The sequence below is a fragment of the Mixophyes fleayi genome, chromosome 1 (assembly GCF_038048845.1).
Source record: "Mixophyes fleayi isolate aMixFle1 chromosome 1, aMixFle1.hap1, whole genome shotgun sequence".
In the NCBI taxonomy this organism is placed as follows: domain Eukaryota; kingdom Metazoa; phylum Chordata; class Amphibia; order Anura; family Limnodynastidae; genus Mixophyes; species Mixophyes fleayi.
This window is the reverse complement of record NC_134402.1, coordinates 354,708,629-354,735,399: the sequence shown is the minus strand read 5'-3', so window position 1 is coordinate 354,735,399 and position 26,771 is coordinate 354,708,629. Positions and strand designations below refer to the sequence as shown.

The following is a 26,771-nucleotide window of genomic DNA, read 5'->3' as shown; positions in this document are numbered from 1 at the left end:
AAAAAGAAAACCTATCTGGAAAGATATGGGGGATATCTCCCAGAAGACTGTCAAGTATATTATCAAAAACTGAGAGAAAATGGCATAACTGAATTTTTCTAAACCATCCTCCCAAACTGAGTGAGTGAGAAGGGCATGTGTTAGGGGCACTCCACAGACCTTCCCTTTAGGGAGACAAACAAATAGAAACTCTCATGAAATTTCACCTAATATAAGACCCACGATTCAACATCTTGGCCTCCCCTAAGCACTGTTCCCCAGATGTTCTAAATGTCATTATGTAAGGGTCTTTAGGGGCACCTTACGAAGAGATGTTAAAAAAAGTGTATGCATGCAGTGGTGATGATGGAATGGCTCATTATGATAGGAAGGCATTAAAAGAGGGGAAGTGGGATGATTATGAGAGAAGAGCGAAAGAGGATGAAGGGGGGAATTAGAATTCTGAGGGGAAAGGGGATGATGATGATGGGGATGGATGAGCAGAGTAATGCTCTCAGTTCCATTATTCTAACACATAAAATAGGGTAGGAATTTTCACAAACATAACAGTGCTGTGTGTATATCTACAGTTAAAAGAAAATCAGACAGATATCAATCTGCTAACATACACATGTAGAAAATGTATTTATTTTATTTTGTTCGGGTGTGTATTTATAAAGGCAAGGAGCAGTATTAGCTATTTATATATATATATATATATATATATATATATATATAATATATAAATGTCTAGTGGCGTGTGTTAGTCTGTCTGTGTGTGGAAAAAATAAAACCAAGCTGCAGCGCCACCTGCTGGGCAGAGTTATACACTGACCTACTAAATTCTTAGTGTGTGTGGGGAAAAAAATTCAAAAAGGGCTGAAATTTGGTAGGGCTCAAACTCATTTTCGTGAGGTAATTTTACCTCATGAACACACATGTGTAGAGGCGTGCGTTAGTGTGTGTGTGTGTGTGTGTGTGTGTGTGTGTGGAAAAAACTATTTTCTCAGAAAGGGCTCATCCAATTGACCTGAAATTTGGTATACTGACATTATTTGATAAAAAAATTAGAATAGTCAAGTCAGTTAACTTCCATCATCCCCCCTTCCCCCAGTGGGAGGGGTAGTAAAGGCTAAATTTACGAGTTGAAGGGTCAAACTAATTTTCGTGAGGTAATTTTACCTCATAAACACACATTAAAAAGGGCGCTTGCGTCGGGAAGTAACGCTTTCCCCTGAGGAGGCCTGGGCTAGGCCCAAATGCATGACAAGGACCTTTTAAAGACCTTAAGTAGCTTGATTTGACTAGAATGCATGAGTATCAATTAATTGAATGCTGAAATCCAGGTACTGTGCCAGGGATAATAAGTTCCAGGGGGCACATATTTAAACATGGGACTATTTTGGGAAATTATAGACCTTAGGCATAATAAATACTGCAGCCCCTCCTCTATTTACAAGGTTAAATAGTAAGTGTATCTGTCCCGCTGATGGGACCACGATGCCGTATTGCAGCGTTACAATTAACAAACTATTTTGTCTTATCTTAGCCGGAACCAGGAACTACTAGCTTAGGTTGCTGAGGGGACTCTTTAGAGGAGCGCACTGGACACACGTGTTGATCCTTTAGTTGCAGAAAGATGGAGAATGCTACAGAGGGGACATGGGACTCTCTACCTCAGAAATTAAACGCCAAAATCCGACAGACACTGCGAGACCTGCGCTTCACATGCATGACACCAGTACAGGTAAAGTAGGAGACCTTTATTTAGACCCCTCGTCCTTCTTAATTGGGGATTTGAGCTTTTAGTAAGAGAGTCCCTTTTATACTTGCTAAATACTTAGCTTTCCAAATAATACTGGATAGAATTGAACGGAAGTGGTTATGTGCAAATGGTTTAATTGTTGTATAAGTGGCAGGAAGAGCTGTCTTACTCAGACATACCATGACCGGGCTCTGCTTTACAGATCTTGGTTGGAAAAATACATCCATTTGTCTGATTAAACATGACCACTGTTTATTTGGTGTCGTATTGTCCAGTGACAGGATTCATGCTTCATTGGAGAGGCTTATTTGCATGTTGTACCTGGAAGTATAGCTGCAAATCTCTTTTCATTGTTTAGTGAGTTTCTAATGATCAGTCTGCAATGGCACAGAGCATGAAAGCAGCATTTATAGTGAAGTGGAAGCCAGAGATTGTAAACAATTGGTTCAGTACCTCACAATAATGATGTGACCCTTATGCTGGAATTTTGTTGTCAGGAACTGACAGCATTTACTGACAAGTTGTGTCTTTTTTTTTTTTTCTTACTGGGGAAAATAATACTGTTTTTTTTTTTTTTTGTGGTCAGTAAATTTATTGACTGTTGGTAATCCTGATTTATACCAATTTTTAAGTAATTGACCCGGTCTATCCATGTGGCCAAACATAGATAGTATGAATATCCACTATCTGTTTATGCAATTTTCCTGTGAAGCACTGAGTGCAACAAGTAGGACTCCCATACATTTGAGACAGAATACAGGTATGTAAGATTTGGACACCAATATATGACAAAAAATAAGTCGCTCCTAGCTTTTTTTTGTAGGTGTCAAATGCAGTAAAAAAAAAATCACAGGATCCAGTCACTGCATATCAATGTACATAAAAAAATTGAAGTTTGTTTCTGTTTTGCTACTGGGGAAATGTGTATTTTATGATTTACATAGTATCATAACTCCAAGAAACAAGCCATAAATAGAAATGTGAAAAGAACACTCGACTTTGAAAACAGTGAATAAATATTTATTGTAAATATTTCAAAGGACCGGGTACATTTGGTATAACAATTAAAAAGTATTAAAACTTCACGTAAAATAATGAAGAAAAACACAGTAATTTGTTGTTTTAAATAGTTGGTTGCAGGATATAAACTGTCTACACATGGTGGACTTTCTGTGACTAAAAGTAATACACCTGTGCAGTATGTATGCTGGCTTGAGGGGAGAAGAAAAATATATTATCCTAATTTGAGCAACATCACCATTCCTATATACTGTATGTACAGTATTTTGGTAGTTTTGTATTACCAAAACAAACACCTATACTGTACTGAATATTTGCAGTAATAAACAATAAGAGAGAAAAACTGATATACAGTTCAAACTAGGCTTACGATGGGAACATCTTGTACTTTAAAATCAGAGAAATTTGCCCTTTGAAACTAAATAAGCGATGAGTGGACTGTGAAAGAAGTGTAAATTATTTTAGATGACAATAATTAAATACCTTATTCTATTTATGTTAATAGCATGTTGCTGGTCTGTACAGAAACAAGTTCTGCAATACCAGTACCACTTTGTTTAAGGTAGTATAATTTAAAAAAAGGCAAAATAAAATTAAATTTTTTTTTATTTTTTTTAGTTCAAACATAATGCAAAGTTTTAATTATTTTATTATATTTTCCTTTTACAAATCCTAACTCAGTTGATATGCTCACAGATTAGTGAGTGATGCTCTGCCTCTGTGTCTAATCTGAGTTATGCCTTAAACATATGAGTGAGTCCTGCACATGTGTATGTCAGTAAATACATGTGGGTGCTTTTACCCGGGATTGAACACTTCTTCTTTTTGAAACAGAATCATTCTGCTAAATATTGACACTAATGAATTAGCATGAATTAATAGAATTATATTGCCATCTGCAAGTACAAGCATGGTAGCAGATCAAATCACAATACCTTTATTTAGAGGGGGTTTCCACCTTTTAGAAGGCTTTAAATTCTTGGATTGTGCTTTGCCAATGGATATGGGACTAAGCACCTTTCTAGATGTAGCTGTATCCAGTGCAGAAAGCTCAGGAAAACTGTCATATGGGGTAACACAAATGATGGAAAATTGTATTTTGATTCTTGCCATTTACTTGGCGATTCCTTTTGGCAGGATACTACCCTTAATATAAAAAATAAAATCCTATCGTTCTGTTGTGTTCTGCATGACTAGATGAAACAATAGGGTGAGAAATTAAGCTGCAATATTAAGCTGTCACAAGTACCAGGGAAGAAAAAAACGACAGTACACATGTATACAATGTTCAATTATTTTATTACCCAACCCCTATATGACTTTTTTCTTATTCTGAACTGGATATCTACTCTATCCACAGCGTGAACCAAATTTGAACAGACCAGCACAGGCATACAAAATGGTTTAACATTTAATGAAGAAAAAGATATGTTACAAAGTCATACCAAACAATTGTTTCAGTGTCTCAAACCTCAGGGTCCCTGAAGAAAGTTTCAGGCACTGAAACTTTGTTTCATGTAGAGTTGCATTTGACAGCACAGGTTTCCTGAAGCCCCACATTACTATTCAGTTCTTCTGGAGTAGTGCCATGTGCAGGCTGTCCTCATTATCATAATCACATCATTGGACAGTTCACTGCCTCCCATGAATATACTGATGTACTGCCTCCACCCGCTGCAAAGCAGGGTACACGATAACGAATAGGAGACCAATAATGATAATAAAAAGGTGCTCAGACCCTATTTAAACACACTTGCAAATTAAAATTTACATTAGTTTTTAAGTAGATCTCTGAAGCTTTAAACAGTGAAATTCAAATGTTTATTTTTTGTTTGTTTATTTCTTTCAAGTCTGCAACAATCCCTCTGTTTATGAGCAACAAAGATATAGCTGCAGAAGCGGTGAGTATGGTGACATTATTTGACATGATTTAATAGATATGTGATAAAAGGAAAGAAATTAAATTAGACTGTCAGGATATTTTTGTGTATTATATTTGATGCATTTCTTTATAATACATTTGCTTACAGATAACTGGGAGCGGGAAGACGTTGGCATTTGTAATTCCACTTTTAGAAATACTGCTGAGAAGAGAAGGAAAGCTGAAGAAGAATCAGGTAAGCTGCAAGCAGAGGTCCACGGTGTCGTCTTGAGTTTACTGACGTTATTGTTTTAAAATAGTAAAACCAATCAGTCACTCAAGTTGAATAATCTCTGCAGCCTGTTTTGAAGGGGGTATATGATATCTCGGGGGTTGGTGACACATGATTGGTTGGTCATAGCACCCATCCAGTCACGTATCATTCAGGCTTCCAACTTCCCCCTTCTTAACACTCCTGCGGAATTCTATAATTTGCTGGGAAATGATGGTCCCTACTTTGGAAACTGCACCATTACATTGTAATCTGTGCTGGTCACTGTAATTTGGGAGAATGGGTTAAAAATCAAAGCTGTGTTAAGGTAGGTGTGTCCTGATTGATTGACTCGTCCAGCTACTGCATTCGGTACACCTTTACCGTAAAAATGTTTAAAGGTTTACTTTGACACTGTCTTCCAATCCCGAATGGTTTAGACCTCCAGCATTCACATGTATACTTCCAAACAGTGGTGACCAGCAGTAATTACAAATTAACAGAGGGGGTCCTAATGGAAAGATCTCCATATATCTACCACTAAGGACAGGCACTTATCAAGAGCATAACCCCTTTATTTCCACTTTGTTGTACTAAATAATCAACATACATAAGAATAGAAGAATCTGTGTATCATACTACATCTCTTTGATCATATAGTCTGTTCTTTGAAATGACTGATAAAAATTGTGTTTTATCTCTGGGTCCATGCTCTCTTATAATGTTGGTATCTTGAAGGTCATAAGAACAGGAAGTGATCTTAACGTTTTGCTTTGTCTGCCTCCGGTCAGGTCGGTGCTATAATCATCACTCCAACCCGTGAGCTTGCGATACAGATCAATGAGGTGCTTTCATACTTCACAAAACATTTCCCACAGTTTAGGTAAGCTAGTCTAATTTTGCAATACTATATTTTTCCCTTTTAGGAGTCACTGCCTTAAAGGGATTTTGCACTTTAAATAGTATTTGGCACAAGTGCTATCTTTTCTATAATGGGACTTTGTTGATAGTGCTTTTCCTGTTACCCCCACCGTTTGCAGCAGTTACATGTATCCTGGACCTCTGCTGATCAGTTTTGTCTCTGCTTTGGCACAATACTCATTACAGTGGATGCATTGCTTACATTGGAGGCTCTGAGCTTAACAGTGCAGTGCTTGTATTCAGTAGGGTCTTGTATTTGAAAAAAATACATTAGCATCATATCATTAAACACCAACAAAAGAAAGTAAGGATTACATGTGAAATGTTTATATATAATAACTTTTTTTTTTTTTCTTTCTCCCTTTTAGTCAGATACTCCTTATTGGGGGTAGTAATCCAGTTGACGATGTGAAGAAATTTAAAGAACATGGGTAAGTGACTGGTATGATAGACATTTTGTCTTTGTTCCATACTACACAGAAAATAAAGACTGAAGCCGAAAGAGTAAAGGGATTGTACACCCTCCCACCAGTAACTCCATTCCCTGCTTTTTACAGATATTAGGAGCAGAAATGTAAAGAATGGAATGGGGACATTCATTGCCACAGGGCGGAATATGATTTTGTGTCAGTGGCTCAAAATATGTCACCCTCATAGGCACTAGAACAATATGACGGAAATTGCCTGTTAAAGACTTAGAAACCATGGCTTGACTGCCATTTGACAGGTAGGCTGTGAATAACTGACACCTCTTAGCAACCGATGCAACCATTGAAAAAGTCAGTGCAGTTCCCAGTTTGTTTCCAGAATTGCAGCAGTTGCTAAGTTCATAACCTATCAAATGACAGCAACAATGTGTTTTCTGAGTCTATCAAAAGGCAGTTTCCAATAGAAGTCTTAATTCAAGCAGTATGAGATTTTTCAGTAAGTTGTAGCACCCAGCATAATGTTTTAAACAGACTAAATACTTTTGTGTGTGGAGTTACTCTTTAATAGAATGAGGAAGATGTTCTAAGAAATGTTGAGTAAAACTAGAATTAAACTTTTAAGGCGTGGAGTATTGTCCGAAAGGACAGCACCAGAAAGAGTAAAGTAAGAATGAGGAGTGTGCTAGAGCTCAAGGCTGACTGATCAGCGTAAAGACAAGGCAGCACCTCCACAAACGTAATGGTGCTTAGTTGATGAGATATCAAACAATATTTAAAATTAAAGCCAGGATCAAATTTCAATCAGGATTGTTTAACATAAAAATCATATCTTGGAATAATTAAATATCAAAAGGAGAATGTTAACTAAATAAGTACACTTGAACCATGTTGATTGTATTAATGATTATTGCCATTTTGTTTAACAGTGACATTCACCTAGCCACTTATCTTAAATTTGTTATTTACCAAATCCACTTATTGTGAAACATGATGTTGCTGTAATATACTTGAAGCTGCTGTGAATCGCTTCCATGTCACTACACCAATGTGTCTTACATCACTCTTACTCTCAATAGTGGAAATATAATCGTGGCCACTCCAGGGCGGCTGGAAGATATGTTCCGGAGACAGGCAGATGGACTGGATTTAGTTAGCTGTGTGAAGACCCTGGATGTTCTCATTTTGGATGAAGCAGACAGACTTCTGGATCTGGGCTTTGAAGCAAGGTGATGCATCTTTTTAAATATTTTCTAACTTTTGATCCAACACGCAAGCAAGTGAAACTTATTATAACTATTGTGTGGGGGCAGCAAGTAAACATGTGGTCAGAAGAATATGGTAATATCCATTAAGATCCTTTCAATAGACGTTTGGTTATTCTTGGGCTGTCTGCAAATTAGTTTTTTTTTAAAAGGTTTATTTTGTAAAAGATCGACCGAGCCATTAATAATACACATGACAAGCAAATATAGACATCATAACCATAAGAACCATTGTTTAATGCCATGTAAAGCAGTCCACGAACAGGCCCAGGAAGGCTTTCAAGCAGGGGTTTTACTATAAAGTGGGGGGCTGATTCAAAGGGATGTAAGGGTAACCAGGTTGAGCAAGACAAGGAAAGAGGGTGGATGGACCAGGTCCAGAAGAGAGTCAGACCATGCAGACCATTAGTGCAGCTTAGTACAATGTTGTAGTACTTCACTCAAATCGCCAGGGCATATGTTGGGCTTTATAGAGCGTTGCTCACTGTTCTCAGACCTCAATAAAGGATTTAGAAGAATGGTTATTGATACGTGATATATTCCATTGAGAATGTGTTCCAAAATTTATTGAGAACCGCCTAGTAGCATTGATAATTTCCAGTCCGCAGCTAGCTGACAGGTTGTTGTCATCAATTTATTTTGATGTTGAGTTGCTGTCGGAATTGAGAGTGAAAGCCAAAAAAAATAAATTTTAGGGAATACAGGTCCACCATAAGTAGATTTCTTTTTTCTTTTTTTTTTCTTTAAGTTTTTTTTTAGGACATTTTCTGTCATTATGTTCAAGACTATAGCATCACATACATTTCATTTGACATTCTACTGCTTTATACTTATAATTCAGAAGTGCTATGCAGGACTAATATAGAGATGATGAGATACAAGAGCAAGAAGGACTTCCTGTGGCGCACACACAGTTCAGTCTCATACAAAAAGTAACAGGATATAGATACCTAGCTGTAGTAAATTGCAACGTTTAGTTGTAGTAGATTAAGTTACAGGTTTCAAGTTTACTGATATTTCTGACTTTGTGAAATTCCCAAGATTTACATATAGAGAATAAATCTAGGTATTACTCTGGGCTAATGACAGTAAAGCTCCAAATTATAGTTTTTCACAATTCAAATCCCAATCATTGCAGTAAAAATCTCATACCTCCTAACTGTCAACTGATTTTGGTGGGAACATTTCGATTTGTGGACCTCAAAAAGGGAGTGGCATAAGTGTTTGATATTTCACCCAAAAGTACTCTTTCATCCTTGTACTTTAATTTGGTTCAACTTAATTCGAAGATCTCATTGGTTTGAACAGGATTCTTCAGCTATGTTCTCCACAACAGGTTTAGATTTACAACCCCCTGTAGCAGGTCAACTCGAGAAGGTATTCACAAGTTTTTAGACAGTATCTGTCCAGTAAGTGCAAGGGGGTCTGGTCATGGCCTGGTCGTTGCCTGGTCGACAGGCTCTATAAAGTCTCGCCTTGCTCTCCCCTTCACAGGGATGTCAGTATTTGAGCTGGATAAGGTTATTTTCCAGACTACAGACAGGAAAGACACCTTTCTACTTCAGAATCTTACAGTAGTGGAAGTTGCTCAATCAATTTATAGGCTCATAGCAGGTGCTTGAAAGGGTGAAGTTATCCTAATAGGAACAAACACAGAAAAAATTCCCCTAGCACACTGCTATAGCCAGCAAAAGACCTGCCATTTCTACTGTAGATAATAATGCAAAAGTTGTAGTTGCACACATTTGCAAAAGTATGTTAAAGCCACCCACCATCATTGTGTGTTTGTACCTCAGAATCTTACCAGACTCCTTTCTGTTCACAAATTTACATATAGAGGTCTCCACAAAGCGTTCTAAGGTTTACACTTCTCAGGCTAGTAAAAGCCCCTCTGGTCAGCAAAGACCTCCAACAAGTCTTTGTTTATTCCTCAGGCCCTGAGGGATCCTACCTTAGTGAGGGAACTCAATGCCTGCATCTGAGCTCTTGTGATAGAAGTAGGGGCTCTGGTCTCCCTTGGAAACTCTCCTTCTATTAATGTCTTGGAACTCTGAGCAGTTTCCTGGCCTTTCAGAGATATCTATTGCCTGGTGGCAAAGGCAAGGTTTAATAACTTTACAGAAGGTGCTCACACCAGGGGACCACCAACAGAGCCTCAGAAATGGTGGATGCAGACATATTTTGAGGTTGGCAGAGATCAGCACTATCCTGTTGGCCATTTCCATTCCATGTGATAGTAAAGTGGAAAACCACGCAAACACAGGGAGAACATACAAACTCCACACAGATAAGGCCATTGTCGGGAATTGAACTCGTGACCCCAGCGCAGTGAGGCAGAAGTACTAACCACTTAGTGCTAGCCACCGTGCTGCCCCATTTGCGCTTCCTGGACATTGTACTTGTTCAGAGAATTTGTTTGCAGCGCTCAAACTTTTTCCGTCCCATGTTTCTTCTGGGGCTTTCTGTTTGTCTGAGTGGGTAAGGCAGGCTTTCCTTAGTCTATTTTGCGGTAGGTGAGTGAGGTGATTTGATTTCTTCCTCTTGGGTAGTGGTTACTCTGTGCTTAGGTTTTTCTTTGCCCTGTGTTTTTGTGTGTGTGTGTGTTTGTTGTTTGTTGTTGTTGGGTTTTTTTTCAGGGCGTTTACAGTTTGAGGATTGGTTCCTCACCAATTCTATTGCATTGTGAACACAGCTCCCTGGCTGATGGACAGGGTTATGTAAGAATAGGAAGGGCATTTCTTCTTGAGTCCAGTGCCATGTTTCTTATAGATGGAGTCTGGTCCCCTCCTATTGGGCCGCTTATAGGAAGTTGAAAAAGTTCTTCTTTTTTTTTTTTTTTGTTGCAACATTCCAGCTGTGAAAATTATACTGTGCATCTGATTTTATTTCTAATTTTTATGATCCATGTCATTAATTATATCAATGAAAAATAATTATAAAATATGAATTGTTTTCACATGATTCGTTTATGAATGTCATAAAATAATGGTATTTTTTTTTTTTTTTAAATAGTCATTCAACGTTTTTGCTGCAAGTTTAGATACGTAGCCAGCCTTATAATGCTTCATTTCTCTGGAGCCTAAACAATAGTTTAATTTCTGTTTCAGCATAAACACCATCTTGGGCTTCCTACCCAAACAGAGACGGACAGGACTGTTTTCAGCCACTCAAACCCAGGAGCTGGAAAACCTGGTGCGAGCTGGGCTACGCAATCCTGTACGAATCACCGTAAAGGAGAAAGGCGTGGCAGACACAAGCACCCAAAAAACACCCACACGACTGCAGAATTATTATACGGTAAGGCCTAATTAGGGTGGCTGCAGTATATTAATGAGGGAGGAGACAGAATCGGCAGCATTCTAAGAGGCATATGCAATTAGCTTTCCCGTCCGCGATTACACATGGCTGCATGGGTCCCGATACCGCAACTTTGCGGATTTCTGTGCAGACCCCATAGGGATGTAAAGGGAAATCTGCTGTGTTGCAGTACCGTAATGTCACTTTACATGCGCAGCCGCGGACGGAAAAGCTAATTGAATATGCCCCTAATAGTTTTAAAATAAAGGTTGCCCATGCTACTGTTTGAAAATTTTTAAAAAAAGAACTCTTCTATTTTTATTCCACAGTCATGAAGGCAAATCCTCATTTGGAACCAGATTCATAAGAATGTCATTAAATTTCAATTTAAATTTCATATTTAAAATTACCTGTCTAAGGGGGGTATTCAATTGTTAGCGTTAACGGGAAAAAACGAGCGCTCAAAAAATGTTAGCGTTAATACGGTAATTACTCGCGGAATTTCAGCTTGCTGCTCCCTGAGCGGCGAGCTGAAATTCCGCGAGTAAACTACCGTATTAACGCTTTTTCTCGCGCAATATTACCGTATAAACGGTAATATTTTTTGAGTGCTCGTTTTTTCCCGTTAACGCTAACAATTGAATACCCCCCTTATAGCCAAATTATTGAATGCTGGGATTATAGAAAGAGTAATTTCAGTTTAAACAGGAAAAAAAACAACATTAATTATATCATGGATGGGCAACAGGCAGCCCTAAGGCCTCATGTGGCCCTCTGAGTCTTCATCTGTGGCCCTCAGCTCCTTCCTACGTTAATTGACAGATGTGTTTCTTATAGCTTGTAACACTTGTTTAAAATACCTGCTGATGTGTTATTACAGATAGGTGTCTCTTTCATTGATTAACGGTTTTGTTTTTACTTATTGCTGAGATTAAGGGTAATGTGCGGTGCTTTGGAGGTCAGAGGACCACACCATGTGGTTCCTGAAGTTTTTCAGGATTCCAATCTCTTATATGATAACGTTCCGAGACTGATCTAGTCCGGCACAGTAATCACTAATTTGTTGTTAAATCTGGAAATGGTATAAGCCAGTGGTTCCCAAACTTTTGCAGTTTGCGGCACCCTTAGAGTCTCCATCATCGCCACGCACACTCTGTGCCCCCCTGCATCATCGCCACGCACACTCTGTGCCCCCCTGCATCATCGCCACGCACACTCTGTGCCCCCCTGCATCATCGCCACGCACACTCTGTGCCCCCCTGCATCATCGCCACGCACACTCTGTGCCCCCCTGCATCATCGCCACGCACACTCTGTGCCCCCCTGCATCATCGCCACGCACACTCTGTGCCCCCCTGCATCATCGCCACGCACACTCTGTGCCCCCCTGCATCATCGCCACGCACACTCTGTGCCCCCCTGCATCATCGCCACGCACACTCTGTGCCCCCCTGCATCATCGCCACGCACACTCTGTGCCCCCCTGCATCATCGCCACGCACACTCTGTGCCCCCCTGCATCATCGCCACGCACACTCTGTGCCCCCCTGCATCATCGCCACGCACACTCTGTGCCCCCCTGCATCATCGCCACGCACACTCTGTGCCCCCCTGCATCATCGCCACGCACACTCTGTGCCCCCCTGCATCATCGCCACGCACACTCTGTGCCCCCCTGCATCATCGCCACGCACACTCTGTGCCCCCCTGCATCATCGCCACGCACACTCTGTGCCCCCCTGCATCATCGCCACGCACACTCTGTGCCCCCCTGCATCATCGCCACGCACACTCTGTGCCCCCCTGCATCATCGCCACGCACACTCTGTGCCCCCCTGCATCATCGCCACGCACACTCTGTGCCCCCCTGCATCATCGCCACGCACACTCTGTGCCCCCCTGCATCATCGCCACGCACACTCTGTGCCCCCCTGCATCATCGCCACGCACACTCTGTGCCCCCCTGCATCATCGCCACGCACACTCTGTGCCCCCCTGCATCATCGCCACGCACACTCTGTGCCCCCCTGCATCATCGCCACGCACACTCTGTGCCCCCCTGCATCATCGCCACGCACACTCTGTGCCCCCCTGCATCATCGCCACGCACACTCTGTGCCCCCCTGCATCATCGCCACGCACACTCTGTGCCCCCCTGCATCATCGCCACGCACACTCTGTGCCCCCCTGCATCATCGCCACGCACACTCTGTGCCCCCCTGCATCATCGCCACGCACACTCTGTGCCCCCCTGCATCATCGCCACGCACACTCTGTGCCCCCCTGCATCATCGCCACGCACACTCTGTGCCCCCCTGCATCATCGCCACGCACACTCTGTGCCCCCCTGCATCATCGCCACGCACACTCTGTGCCCCCCTGCATCATCGCCACGCACACTCTGTGCCCCCCTGCATCATCGCCACGCACACTCTGTGCCCCCCTGCATCATCGCCACGCACACTCTGTGCCCCCCTGCATCATCGCCACGCACACTCTGTGCCCCCCTGCATCATCGCCACGCACACTCTGTGCCCCCCCTGCATCATCGCCACGCACACTCTGTGCCCCCCCTGCATCATCGCCACGCACACTCTGTGCCCCCCCTGCATCATCGCCACGCACACTCTGTGCCCCCCCCTGCATCATCGCCACGCACACTCTGTGCCCCCCCTGCATCATCGCCACGCACACTCTGTGCCCCCCCCTGCATCATCGCCACGCACACTCTGTGCCCCCCCTGCATCATCGCCACGCACACTCTGTGCCCCCCCTGCATCATCGCCACGCACACTCTGTGCCCCCCCTGCATCATCGCCACGCACACTCTGTGCCCCCCCTGCATCATCGCCACGCACACTCTGTGCCCCCCCTGCATCATCGCCACGCACACTCTGTGCCCCCCCTGCATCATCGCCACGCACACTCTGTGCCCCCCCTGCATCATCGCCACGCACACTCTGTGCCCCCCCTGCATCATCGCCACGCACACTCTGTGCCCCCCCTGCATCATCGCCACGCACACTCTGTGCCCCCCCTGCATCATCGCCACGCACACTCTGTGCCCCCCCTGCATCATCGCCACGCACACTCTGTGCCCCCCCTGCATCATCGCCACGCACACTCTGTGCCCCCCCTGCATCATCGCCACGCACACTCTGTGCCCCCCCTGCATCATCGCCACGCACACTCTGTGCCCCCCCTGCATCATCGCCACGCACACTCTGTGCCCCCCCTGCATCATCGCCACGCACACTCTGTGCCCCCCCCTGCATCATCGCCACGCACACTCTGTGCCCCCCCTGCATCATCGCCACGCACACTCTGTGCCCCCCCTGCATCATCGCCACGCACACTCTGTGCCCCCCCTGCATCATCGCCACGCACACTCTGTGCCCCCCCTGCATCATCGCCACGCACACTCTGTGCCCCCCCTGCATCATCGCCACGCACACTCTGTGCCCCCCCTGCATCATCGCCACGCACACTCTGTGCCCCCCCTGCATCATCGCCACGCACACTCTGTGCCCCCCCTGCATCATCGCCACGCACACTCTGTGCCCCCCCTGCATCATCGCCACGCACACTCTGTGCCCCCCCTGCATCATCGCCACGCACACTCTGTGCCCCCCCTGCATCATCGCCACGCACACTCTGTGCCCCCCCTGCATCATCGCCACGCACACTCTGTGCCCCCCCTGCATCATCGCCACGCACACTCTGTGCCCCCCCTGCATCATCGCCACGCACACTCTGTGCCCCCCCTGCATCATCGCCACGCACACTCTGTGCCCCCCCTGCATCATCGCCACGCACACTCTGTGCCCCCCCTGCATCATCGCCACGCACACTCTGTGCCCCCCCTGCATCATCGCCACGCACACTCTGTGCCCCCCCTGCATCATCGCCACGCACACTCTGTGCCCCCCCTGCATCATCGCCACGCACACTCTGTGCCCCCCCTGCATCATCGCCACGCACACTCTGTGCCCCCCCTGCATCATCGCCACGCACACTCTGTGCCCCCCCTGCATCATCGCCACGCACACTCTGTGCCCCCCCTGCATCATCGCCACGCACACTCTGTGCCCCCCCTGCATCATCGCCACGCACACTCTGTGCCCCCCCTGCATCATCGCCACGCACACTCTGTGCCCCCCCTGCATCATCGCCACGCACACTCTGTGCCCCCCCTGCATCATCGCCACGCACACTCTGTGCCCCCCCTGCATCATCGCCACGCACACTCTGTGCCCCCCCTGCATCATCGCCACGCACACTCTGTGCCCCCCCTGCATCATCGCCACGCACACTCTGTGCCCCCCCTGCATCATCGCCACGCACACTCTGTGCCCCCCCTGCATCATCGCCACGCACACTCTGTGCCCCCCCTGCATCATCGCCACGCACACTCTGTGCCCCCCCTGCATCATCGCCACGCACACTCTGTGCCCCCCCTGCATCATCGCCACGCACACTCTGTGCCCCCCCTGCATCATCGCCACGCACACTCTGTGCCCCCCCTGCATCATCGCCACGCACACTCTGTGCCCCCCCTGCATCATCGCCACGCACACTCTGTGCCCCCCCTGCATCATCGCCACGCACACTCTGTGCCCCCCCTGCATCATCGCCACGCACACTCTGTGCCCCCCCTGCATCATCGCCACGCACACTCTGTGCCCCCCCTGCATCATCGCCACGCACACTCTGTGCCCCCCCTGCATCATCGCCACGCACACTCTGTGCCCCCCCTGCATCATCGCCACGCACACTCTGTGCCCCCCCTGCATCATCGCCACGCACACTCTGTGCCCCCCCTGCATCATCGCCACGCACACTCTGTGCCCCCCCTGCATCATCGCCACGCACACTCTGTGCCCCCCCTGCATCATCGCCACGCACACTCTGTGCCCCCCCTGCATCATCGCCACGCACACTCTGTGCCCCCCCTGCATCATCGCCACGCACACTCTGTGCCCCCCCTGCATCATCGCCACGCACACTCTGTGCCCCCCCTGCATCATCGCCACGCACACTCTGTGCCCCCCCTGCATCATCGCCACGCACACTCTGTGCCCCCCCTGCATCATCGCCACGCACACTCTGTGCCCCCCCTGCATCATCGCCACGCACACTCTGTGCCCCCCCTGCATCATCGCCACGCACACTCTGTGCCCCCCCTGCATCATCGCCACGCACACTCTGTGCCCCCCCTGCATCATCGCCACGCACACTCTGTGCCCCCCCTGCATCATCGCCACGCACACTCTGTGCCCCCCCTGCATCATCGCCACGCACACTCTGTGCCCCCCCTGCATCATCGCCACGCACACTCTGTGCCCCCCCTGCATCATCGCCACGCACACTCTGTGCCCCCCCTGCATCATCGCCACGCACACTCTGTGCCCCCCCTGCATCATCGCCACGCACACTCTGTGCCCCCCCTGCATCATCGCCACGCACACTCTGTGCCCCCCCTGCATCATCGCCACGCACACTCTGTGCCCCCCCTGCATCATCGCCACGCACACTCTGTGCCCCCCCTGCATCATCGCCACGCACACTCTGTGCCCCCCCTGCATCATCGCCACGCACACTCTGTGCCCCCCCTGCATCATCGCCACGCACACTCTGTGCCCCCCCTGCATCATCGCCACGCACACTCTGTGCCCCCCCTGCATCATCGCCACGCACACTCTGTGCCCCCCCTGCATCATCGCCACGCACACTCTGTGCCCCCCCTGCATCATCGCCACGCACACTCTGTGCCCCCCCTGCATCATCGCCACGCACACTCTGTGCCCCCCCTGCATCATCGCCACGCACACTCTGTGCCCCCCCTGCATCATCGCCACGCACACTCTGTGCCCCCCCTGCATCATCGCCACGCACACTCTGTGCCCCCCCTGCATCATCGCCACGCACACTCTGTGCCCCCCCTGCATCATCGCCACGCACACTCTGTGCCCCCCCTGCATCATCGCCACGCACACTCTGTGCCCCCTCTGCATCATCGCCACGCACACTCTGTGCCCCCTCGCTCTGCATCATCGCCACGCACACTCTGTGCCCCCCTGCATCATCGCCACGCACACTCTGTGCCCCCTCGCTCTGCATCATCGCCACGCACACTCTGTGCCCCCTCGCTCTGCATCATCGCCACGCACACTCTGTGCCCCCTCGCTCTGCATCATCGCCACGCACACTCTGTGCCCCCTCGCTCTGCATCTCGCCATGGCCAGGAAGAGTGAAAAAAATAAACAAAAAAAACTTACCAATCCGGCGGCACCCAGCATCCTCTCTCCTGCCGCTTGTCACTGAATGTCGGGCGTTCAGTGACAAGCGAGGAGGGAGGGGGATTCTACTTTTATTTTCCCTATGTAAAGATTACAGGGTGAATGTAGAAAAAAAAATCTTGTTATAAGACTATGATGGTGGTGGTAAGTCTTCTTCTTGAAGAGCTAACCGTTCAGACAGTTGCCTTTGATGTGGCACTTCTCAGCTCCATTATCCCTTTATCTCTGCTGTCAATCTTATTGAAATGTGTTAGTCCTCTTGAAATATAGTAGATTTAGGGCGGAGGAATAAACTATCAGGATCATAAGTGTCCAAAATTATCAACAGGGTAGTTATCCTAAGCTTGCTCATAGCCTTTATTAAGGGATAGCATATCAATATATGTATAACCTATACATTCTACAGTGCCAGGCACAATAACGGATGGGACATTTGAGGCTACAGTGTTATTGGTATGGTCAAAGACGGCCCATCAGAAATAACCTGCCTCTCTTAAAATGTTGCCTTGTGGTTTGATGCCTTGCCTCATGGTTTGTGCAGTCCTGGATATGGTTACCCATAATCCTTTAAAGTCAGCTGTATGCTGAGAAAGGAATGGAGGATTTGTGTGGTATAATATTTTCTATCTAGCATGATAGTGGAACAAAAATCATCATGTCGACATTCTATTTCCAAATGTTCTGAACAGATCTGCAAAGCGGATGAAAAATTCAACCATCTTGTGAGCTTTTTGCGGCAGAGAAAACAGGAGAAGCATCTTGTGTTCTTCAGGTAATGATTAGCGAAAGCAAAAGCCTTGAGGCGGAGGGTTAGTGATTTGTCTTCTCTCAATACAATGCTGCTCTCTGCTTATGTGTGCAGTACCTGTGCCTGCGTGGAGTATTATGGGAAAGCCTTAGAAACGTTTGTGAAGAATGTGAAGGTCATGAGCATCCACGGCAAAATGAAACACAAGCGCAACAGGATCTTCACAGAGTTTCGGAAGCTGGACAGGTGAGAAGCGATTGATGGTTTATTGTACTGCAAACTGTGTTACTTATTGCTTGCCAGTTTAGCCTTGCGTTGTACAGTATAAATGTGTTTGGCATTATCTGTGACTGAAGCAACTGTCTGGTTATTTGTGTTTTGTTACAGTGGTATTTTGGTGTGTACTGATGTGATGGCAAGAGGTATTGACATAGCAGAAGTAAACTGGGTATTACAGTTTGACCCCCCAAGCAGTGCCAGGTATGTAAAATTTCTTAGTGTGGCAGCTCTTAAATACATTTACGTTGAGGTGGTGAAAGTGTACCTCTACATTCTGTATACTGGACATCACCCATCAAATCTAGGCTAAATATTTGTAGGATTTATTCACAAAAGTTGCAGAAAAAAGTTTCATCGTTTTGTAGGATTGTTTCATAGAAGTTGTTGCTTCTCTGTCACTTTTAAGGAATTTCCTTCGTTGTAACTGACTAAATATTTTTTGTTTTAAACAATACTTTTTTTTTTTTTTCTTTTACTGAACAAAAACTGACAAATTTGTGTTTAAAAAGATGCTCATTATAAAGTCTGTAGGCATTCTGCCAAATTCAACAAATATTGCTTCAGTTCATATTTTGCAACAATTAAAGACTCTTTAAAGTCAGATCTTTGGTGAAACCTGCAAAGCTTCAAAAATCATTAAAAAATGTATGGACTGACCTTCCAAAATAAACTTGGCATACTAATCACAATAGTAAACATTTGTGTTATGCAGAAATATATTTCTTTTCTTTCTGATTTAATCACAAACCTAAACCACCTTAATTGAATATGGGTGAATGTGGCTCTATGTTTCAAAGTTATTTTCATTTGATAAAATGACCCCCGATTTACAATACCTGATAACATACACTATATGGACAAAAGTATTTGGCCACACCTGTTATTGAATTGAGGTGTTATAATTAGACCCGTTGCCAGAGGTGTATAAAATCAAGCACTGGTTCCATAGCTGAAGAGTTCCGAACTTCCACTAGCATTAACGTAAGCACAAAAACTGTGCGGTAGGAGCTTAATGGAATGGGTTTCCATGGCCGAGCAGCTGCATGCAAGCCTCACATCATCAAGACATATGCAAAGAGTCGGATGGAGTGGTGTAAAGCACATCGACACAGTTTGGGGAAGGCCCTTTTCTATTTTAACATGACTGCGTCCCAGTGCACAAAGCAAGGACTACAAAGAAATGGTTTGATGAGTTCTGTGTGAAATAACTTGATTGGCCAACATAAAGCCCTGACTTCAACCCCATCGACCACCTTTGGGATGAACTAGAACGGAGATTGCGAGCCAGGTCTTCTCGTCCAACATCCGTGCCTGACCTCATAAATGCTGTACAGAATGAATGGGCACAAATTCCTCCAGAAACACTCCAACATCTAGTGGAAAGCCTTCCAAGAAGAGTGGAAGCTGTTATTGCTGCAAAAGGGGGTCCAACTCCATATTAAAGTATATGGGTTTGAATACAATGTTATTACAGTCCCTGTTGGAATAATGGTCAAGCTTCCAAATACTTTTGTCCATATTGTGTATTACTTATACATGAACACACATGAGCGCCTTTGCTGCACCTTGGAGAAAAATGGTATGAACATTTTACTGTTTGTCAACTATATTAAAATTAGTTCACATTAATTATACAGTATAATAGGCATAGACTCTTAATTGAAGAATTTACACTTCCTCTGTATGAGATGAATTCCCAAGGGGGGCAGTGTACAGAAAACAAAAAACAGGCAGATTCACAAAGAAATGCATTAAGTAAAGGACCTTGTGTACAGGCAAAGAAAATAAAACAGAAACAAACACAAAAGAGTCTGAGGAATACAAAATACTATAAGATGTTCTCCGATAGGGATTTAAATGAAGTGTACAGTAAAATACAATGTTACCATCACAAACACCCGATAGCAGCTGCACAGGTTACCTAGGTGTAGAACAATGAAGGGTTTCACTCTGTAAGTATGTGATACATAATGTATTTAAGGCATATTCACCCTCTATTGTGAAACCATAGAGTTGCCTGGAAGCTCTGCACGTAGAGAAACTCTAAAAACCAATCTCTAGGTATGAAATGAGTATATTTCACTGGCGTAAATGGAAAATATAAGAAAAAAAAATAATACCCACCATATCCAATTCACAGTTACCATTGTAGCCTGTGTCTTACCTCATAAATATATACCAGTGTATGGTGTTGGTTTACTGAATTGAAGTGGAAGCTGAAAAGAAAATGCACTAATTGGGAGTGAAAACTATTCACATGTGCAAGCTAAAGGAATGCTGAAACAAACATCCCGGCACATATACAATAACAAGCCAACACCATGCATTACAGGTAATAGTTGAAGATAAATGTCATACACATCTGGTCAGGTGAGAACTATGGACAATCCAAAAACTGACACTCATGCACTAGAATTACACAGTACAAATGTGTAATATACATACATAAACATAATTGTACAGAACACTGGCTTATGATAACAATAAAGAGGTTGCTTCTATGCATTTTTGGGTGTTAGATACTTCCTGATCTACCTGCTGTGGTTACCTTTGTTCATTTTAACATATTTTTTTTTTTTTTTTCCCTTCTCGTTTTTTGTGGTTTTTTTCTAAGCTTAAAAAATGATACATGTCTGTGACTCCCCAGACCATTCTTACAAAGCACCTTTGGCTTTCTAAAAAAAAAAAATTGTAAAAAAATAATAATTAGAGAACAACCTAAATAAATCGGCTCAGTACAACAGTTTCTCATGGTGTCATGTGGTGCTTGTGTGTCAGTCTGTTTCCAACCGTCACATAAATATTAGTACAAAAAATATAATGGAAATTTTACTGACATACTGAGATGAAACGAAAGTGTGTGTGTGTGTGTGTGTGTGTGTGTGTGTGTGTGAAATACACTTTTCTCTATATATGTCTTGGTCCCCAAGGGCAGAGCATTAAATATTCAGCCTCTTACCAATGCATTTTTTTTTTTTTTAGTGCTTTTGTTCATCGCTGTGGACGCACAGCGCGGATTGGTCATCATGGCAGTGCACTCGTATTTTTGCTTCCTATGGAGGAATCGTATGTCAGCTTTCTTTCAATAAACCAAAAGGTGACCTCTTTATATTTTATGTGTGTGTGTGTGTGTGTATATATATATATATATATATATATATATATTATATTTTAACCCGTGCATGATACTCATGCATTTTTTTGTAAAATAATGTCAGTATACCAAATTTCAGGTCATTCGGATGAGCCCTTTCTGAGAAAATAGTTTTTTCCACACACACACACACTAACACACGCCGCTACCCATGCAGAGGCGGATCTAGAAAATGTTTGTTCCCTGGGGGGATGTTAGAGCGGGGCGATTTAGGCCCCACCCCCTTTCCGACTTCTGAGGCTGCCGGGGGCTGCACAGTATGTGCAGGTCCGCTCGGCAGTGACAGGCAGGGACAGTGTGCTGCCCGGCTGCTCTGATTGTGTGCAGCCGGGCAGCACACTGTCACTGCCAAACGGACCTGCACATACTGTCGGCAGCAAACCCCTGCTAGGGGGGGCGATTGCCCCGGTCGCACCCCCCTGGATCCGCCACTGTACACATGTGTGTTCATGAGGTAAAATTACCTCACGAAAATGAGTTTGACCCCTCAACTCCTCAATAATGTCAGTATACCAAATTTCAGCCCTTTTTGAGTTTTTTTTTCCACACACACTAAGAATTTAGTAGGTCAGTTAACCCATGCATGATACTCAGGCATTCTAGTCAAATCAAGTGTTAAAAACTCCCCACTGTCACCACCGGCAACCACCAACCACTCCCAACTGTCACTTCTCCTTCAAGAAATATATAGGTCAGTGTATAACTCCGCCCAGCAGGTGGCGCTGCAGCTTGTTGGGTTTTTTTTCCACACACGCCACTAGACATTTATATTATAGATATCTATCTTTTTGAGAGGAAATAATGGGATTGTTTTCAATATTATTTATATTTTTATATGGCTAAACCTGCAGGAGAAGATTGTACTTTATATCGTGAAGCTATAAACACACAGAATATTTCTTTCCTTCGGATAAAACATGCCAAACAATGTAGAAGTTAGTTGTGGTATAAACATTGTAGATCTACCATTTCAGATGCAGCATCAGTCTTTTATCACATATATTTTAAGGAAGGTATTGCCTAAAGCTGCATACAGGGTGTCTTAAAGCTCAGCATCTTCTTTTCTTAAGTCTGCACTTGCAGAACCTCCATCCGAATAGTTTCACAGCAAATGTAATATTTCTATTATATTATGTTGTTAAATGATATTATAATCTCCACATCCTAGCTCCTCTACATGCTCACTAATACAGTTAGGAAGAACAGGCGTATGTTTTGCCAGCTGGAAGCAGTGAGCCCTACACAGAAATGGACTTGGCTTCATGTGTGATATTCTATATCATGTTTCTTTGTTTCTTGACACATTTCAGCTTCCTCCTCTGGTATCATATTTTCCATCAGAAGGAGAAAGTTTGCAGCTGCTGTTATTTTTTACTGTCACTCATGTAGTATTCCTGTGATCCACAGTGCCCAATGCAGGAAATGACCGAGCTGAAATGTACAGTGGATCATCTGCCAAAGTTGAAGACCATGGCGTTGAACGATCGGGCAATGTTTGAGAAAGGCATGAAAGCGTTTGTGTCCTATGTACAAGCTTATGCCAAACACGAGTGCAATTTAATATTCCAAGTGAAAGGTAACACATCTATTCAGGCTCATCAGCCATTATCTCTGTTTATTTATGTTTATAAGTGACCGTGCACAAAGTAGCTGCTATTTCATTGCATGTAGACATTATAGTATACAGTTAGCTTATTTATAAAAATATCAGTGACTAAAAAAATGGCCTTTGGGGCTTAGAGCACTATGACTGAATTTTCCTTCTTTCCATCCATCCCCCTCATTTGTCCATCTCCACAATTAACAAATAATGCTGACGGCTGCAGGAGAAGCTGGGGTTGGTACAGTCATATAGTACTTTCTTGTTGCCACCAAATATGGCTCTGCATATTATTCTTGAGATCAGATATTGATCTGTTTTGTGTTCTTGGTACCAAATATTGTTCAGCATATTTTTCAAGTGTTACATTGGAAAACACAGGAACAATTATAAGCCTTGAAAGGTTGAAACTGAGTAAGTAGATCGAAGTATTACATTTAATTTGTTCATGTTTTTTGCTTGTATAGATTTGGATTTCTCCACTCTTGCCCATGGCTTTGCTCTGCTGAGAATGCCCCGGATGCCAGAATTGAGAGGAAAGGATATTTCTGACTTTGTTCCTACTTGCATCGATACAGACACTATAACATACAAAGATAAAAACCGAGAAAAGTGTAGACAGAAGATGTTGCAGGAGAGAAAGCAGAAACTGGAGGTTGAGGGCAGGAGAAAATTTACAAAGAACAAGGCCTGGTCAAAGCAGAAAGACAAAAAAGAGAAAAAGAAAAAAATAGCACTTAAAAGAAAACACAAAGAGGTAAAACTACTGAAAGTTCATCTTTTTAAAAGCAAAAAATAACCTTCAAGGGAAATCATTTAGTAAGTGACAAATGCACATGATACATGATTTACATATTGGAAATTTAGAATGTTTTTTCTTTTAAGCTAACCATTTCCTTTTCTGTTCTTTACGACTTGCTGACTTATTAACTTGCAATGCATTTTCCAGAGCTCATTCAATTCAAATACTTTTTAAAAGATCCAAGACTTAACATATCTATTTACCACAATGTTGGTGTAATATAGTTGTTGATATGTCCTCTGCTTGCTGTATATTGCAGGGCTCTGATATAGATGATGAGGATGTGGATGAGCTGCTCCGTGATACCAGATTACTCAAAAAGCGAAAGAAGGGTAAAATCACAGAGGAAGAATTGGAGAAGCACCTGACATCTGTTGGAAGATCTGATAAATCTGACCTATCAGATTGAGCATGAGCCTATGTTCTTCTTGACTCGTACAGTTATTCAAAATGATGCTGTTCCAATTTCCATTGCTGGCAGTGGGCCATTTATTGAATATTTTGAGTTCTCTACAATTCATTAATTTATTGTACATAAAATCAGACTGTATGTATTCATTATGTTTTGCCTAGGATTTTGTCACATTGTACAAAATTGTTTTAGATGTTAACTGCAAATATACATTTTACAAACAATAAGAGCTGCTTATTTATAGATCAAAAGAGGAAAGCTATAGCCAGTGTTCTTCAGCCTATTTTTAGAATTACACAAATGCTTTTCCAGTGTATCTTTGTCCCCTAATCCTTTGGGCCTTCATTCTGTCTTGAATAGCGCAGGTGTTTCTCAATGCATATTTTGGAAGTACCAACTTTTGCAATTGTGATTATAATACATCATCATTCATTAGAGAGGGTTTGATATTCTTTTTGCCAAACATGAAGCCATGCATGAAGAACATCTTTAAAATCAGTATTGCTATTTTAATCTACTTCTTGTCTGTAAATTAAGTTATTTAATATTTCCTTTTGATACATCAAAATCTGTACAGTTCACAAAGCCATTTTAAATATAAAACCGGGAGCCTGATCTGTTTATTCCCATCAGATTTGTAATTACTTGTTAGTCCTGGTGGGGATGGGGGCATGTGTTTTTAGGACTCCTGCCCTGAATTGTGTGTGTGTGGTTTTTTTTTTTTTCTTCAGATTTTACTTTTTTTTTTTACTTGCCTGTGTTGGTCTCAGGGATACCTCATCCATGAGTGGATAGCCATTGGCCTTCTTCCACTCCAGGTTCCTAACTGGGGTGAGTAGTCTGCGGGCTTCCTTCACCACCAACACCTCTGCACTATATTCCAAAGTGAAGGAGACACTGATGCCCCTCCCAGATGGGAACATGGATGTAGGCATCTTTAAAGTCCAGGGAAGTAAGGAACTCTTCCTGTTTCATGCCTGCAGGATGACAGACAGATTAGTGAAGAATCGCCAATGTGGGAAATGGAGCAGGTCAATCACATAATACCGGGTGACAATCCCTTGAACCCAGGCATCGGGGCATGATTCCAGCCATTGTTCCTGAAAGTGCATAAGGTGGGCCCCAACCCCACAATCCCGTGACTGGGAGACCCATCATATACAGACCATCTCTGTTGGCCTAGGGCGTCTAGAAGGCCCTCGACCTCTACGGAACTCTACCCTTGTGGAAGAGGACTGCCCCCTTGGCAATCTACTAAAGGGGCGAAAGGACCGAAACCCGGGATGGTTAGGTTTAGTGTCTAACTGGCAAAAAAAAGAGCTCTTGCCACCAGTGACCACCTGAATAATCTGGCCCAATTGGGAACCAAAGAGGGTTACACCGTCAAAGGGTATTAGCTCTAGCGTACGTTTGGAATCTGCATCTGCAGACCAAGAGCGTAGACCTAAGGTATGCCTTGCCGCTACAATAAGTACAGAGAGATTTGAAGTAACTCAGATTGCATCCAGAGATGCTTGACGTAGGAAGCCAGAAGCCTCTCTAATGTAATCAGCTAGAACAAGTAAATCAGGCCGCAGCCAACTTTTCTGCAGACCCTTGGTCAACTGTTCAGCCCATGCCTGAATAGCCTTCTTTACCCAGGACATAGACATGCCCAGTCTGAAAAGGCTGTCCGCTGCTACATAAGCTGAGGTCAGCCTGGTAATAGACGGTTCCACAGCAGGAAGAGTCTTCCATTTTGCTGCCTACTCTAAGGGTAAGGGGTAAAAGGGATTTAATGTTTTCTGGCATATGAAAACGGAGGCCAGGTTTTTCCATGCCTCCGATATCAATCCCAACAAATGGGGAGATGGAGTGAAATAGATCACCTGTTCGATCAACAGAGAACCTAGCAGAATCTGAGATCTCTGGATCAGCAAACCCTAATGTTTGACGAACCCCTAAATCTAGGTCGTCCACGCTCTGAGCAGTGGATATATATTGTCAAGGCTATAAGAGTCCTCCTTACCCTACTCCCTCAACAACTCGCTCTACTCTTCAGAAAAGAGGTCAGAGTTTGAATCCTGTGTCCGAGCTGCCTCGAACATGGACGTTAGCTCGTCATCCTATAAAGAGCACTAAGCAGGCGTTCCATGGAGTAAGAGGCCCTAGCTAAACCCTGGGCGGACTCTGCCAGGGAGTGCGCCAAAGCAGTCTCAGCCTGGGATACCCCACAAGAGGGCGTTACTATTTGCGAGGATGGATGGTGTGGTACAGAAATAGAACGTTGTAAATGCTAAGGCCTCTGCTCTTATTGTAGCAGCTCGTCGTAACCTATGGTTACTGACTTGGTCAGTGGACGCAGACTCTAAAAGAGCTTTAGAGAATTTACCCTTTGACGGATCAACTCTTCCGGGCGGAGCTCGAAAGGGTTATTCAGGAGACTACGGGGGGAAAGAGTACTTCTTTACCCACGGTTTCAAACAGACCGCGTCAGGGTAGGTTTCGTTCCTTTCTGAGTTTTTCCCGAGGGGGAGGTACCCTTAATAGAGGGCAGTTCTCAGCGTCTAGGCCATCCGCTAATAGAAGCAGAGGAGGTAGAGGTGGAGCTAGGAGAGGTTCTGCTCGTCTGGAAAAGTCGCCTACCTCACATTGAGATGTCATTAATTCCAGCACAGTGATGTGATTTCTGGG

At 44.3% G+C, this 26,771-nt stretch overlaps 1 protein-coding gene across 1 annotated transcript; it reads left to right on the top strand.

Annotated features, from left to right (window-relative positions):
- Positions 1-1,558: 1,558 nt before the first annotated feature.
- DDX55 (DEAD-box helicase 55) lies at positions 1,559-24,325 on the top strand. Its single transcript, XM_075177289.1, has 14 exons — positions 1,559-1,726; positions 4,615-4,665; positions 4,795-4,881; positions 5,688-5,779; positions 6,186-6,248; positions 7,322-7,471; positions 10,615-10,804; positions 17,793-17,875; positions 17,966-18,097; positions 18,239-18,331; positions 21,113-21,227; positions 22,692-22,860; positions 23,352-23,641; positions 23,946-24,325. Exons 1-14 carry the CDS (start codon positions 1,619-1,621, stop codon positions 24,093-24,095), a joined length of 1,773 nt encoding a protein of 590 aa, XP_075033390.1. The 5' UTR covers positions 1,559-1,618; the 3' UTR covers positions 24,096-24,325.
- Positions 24,326-26,771: the final 2,446 nt, after the last annotated feature.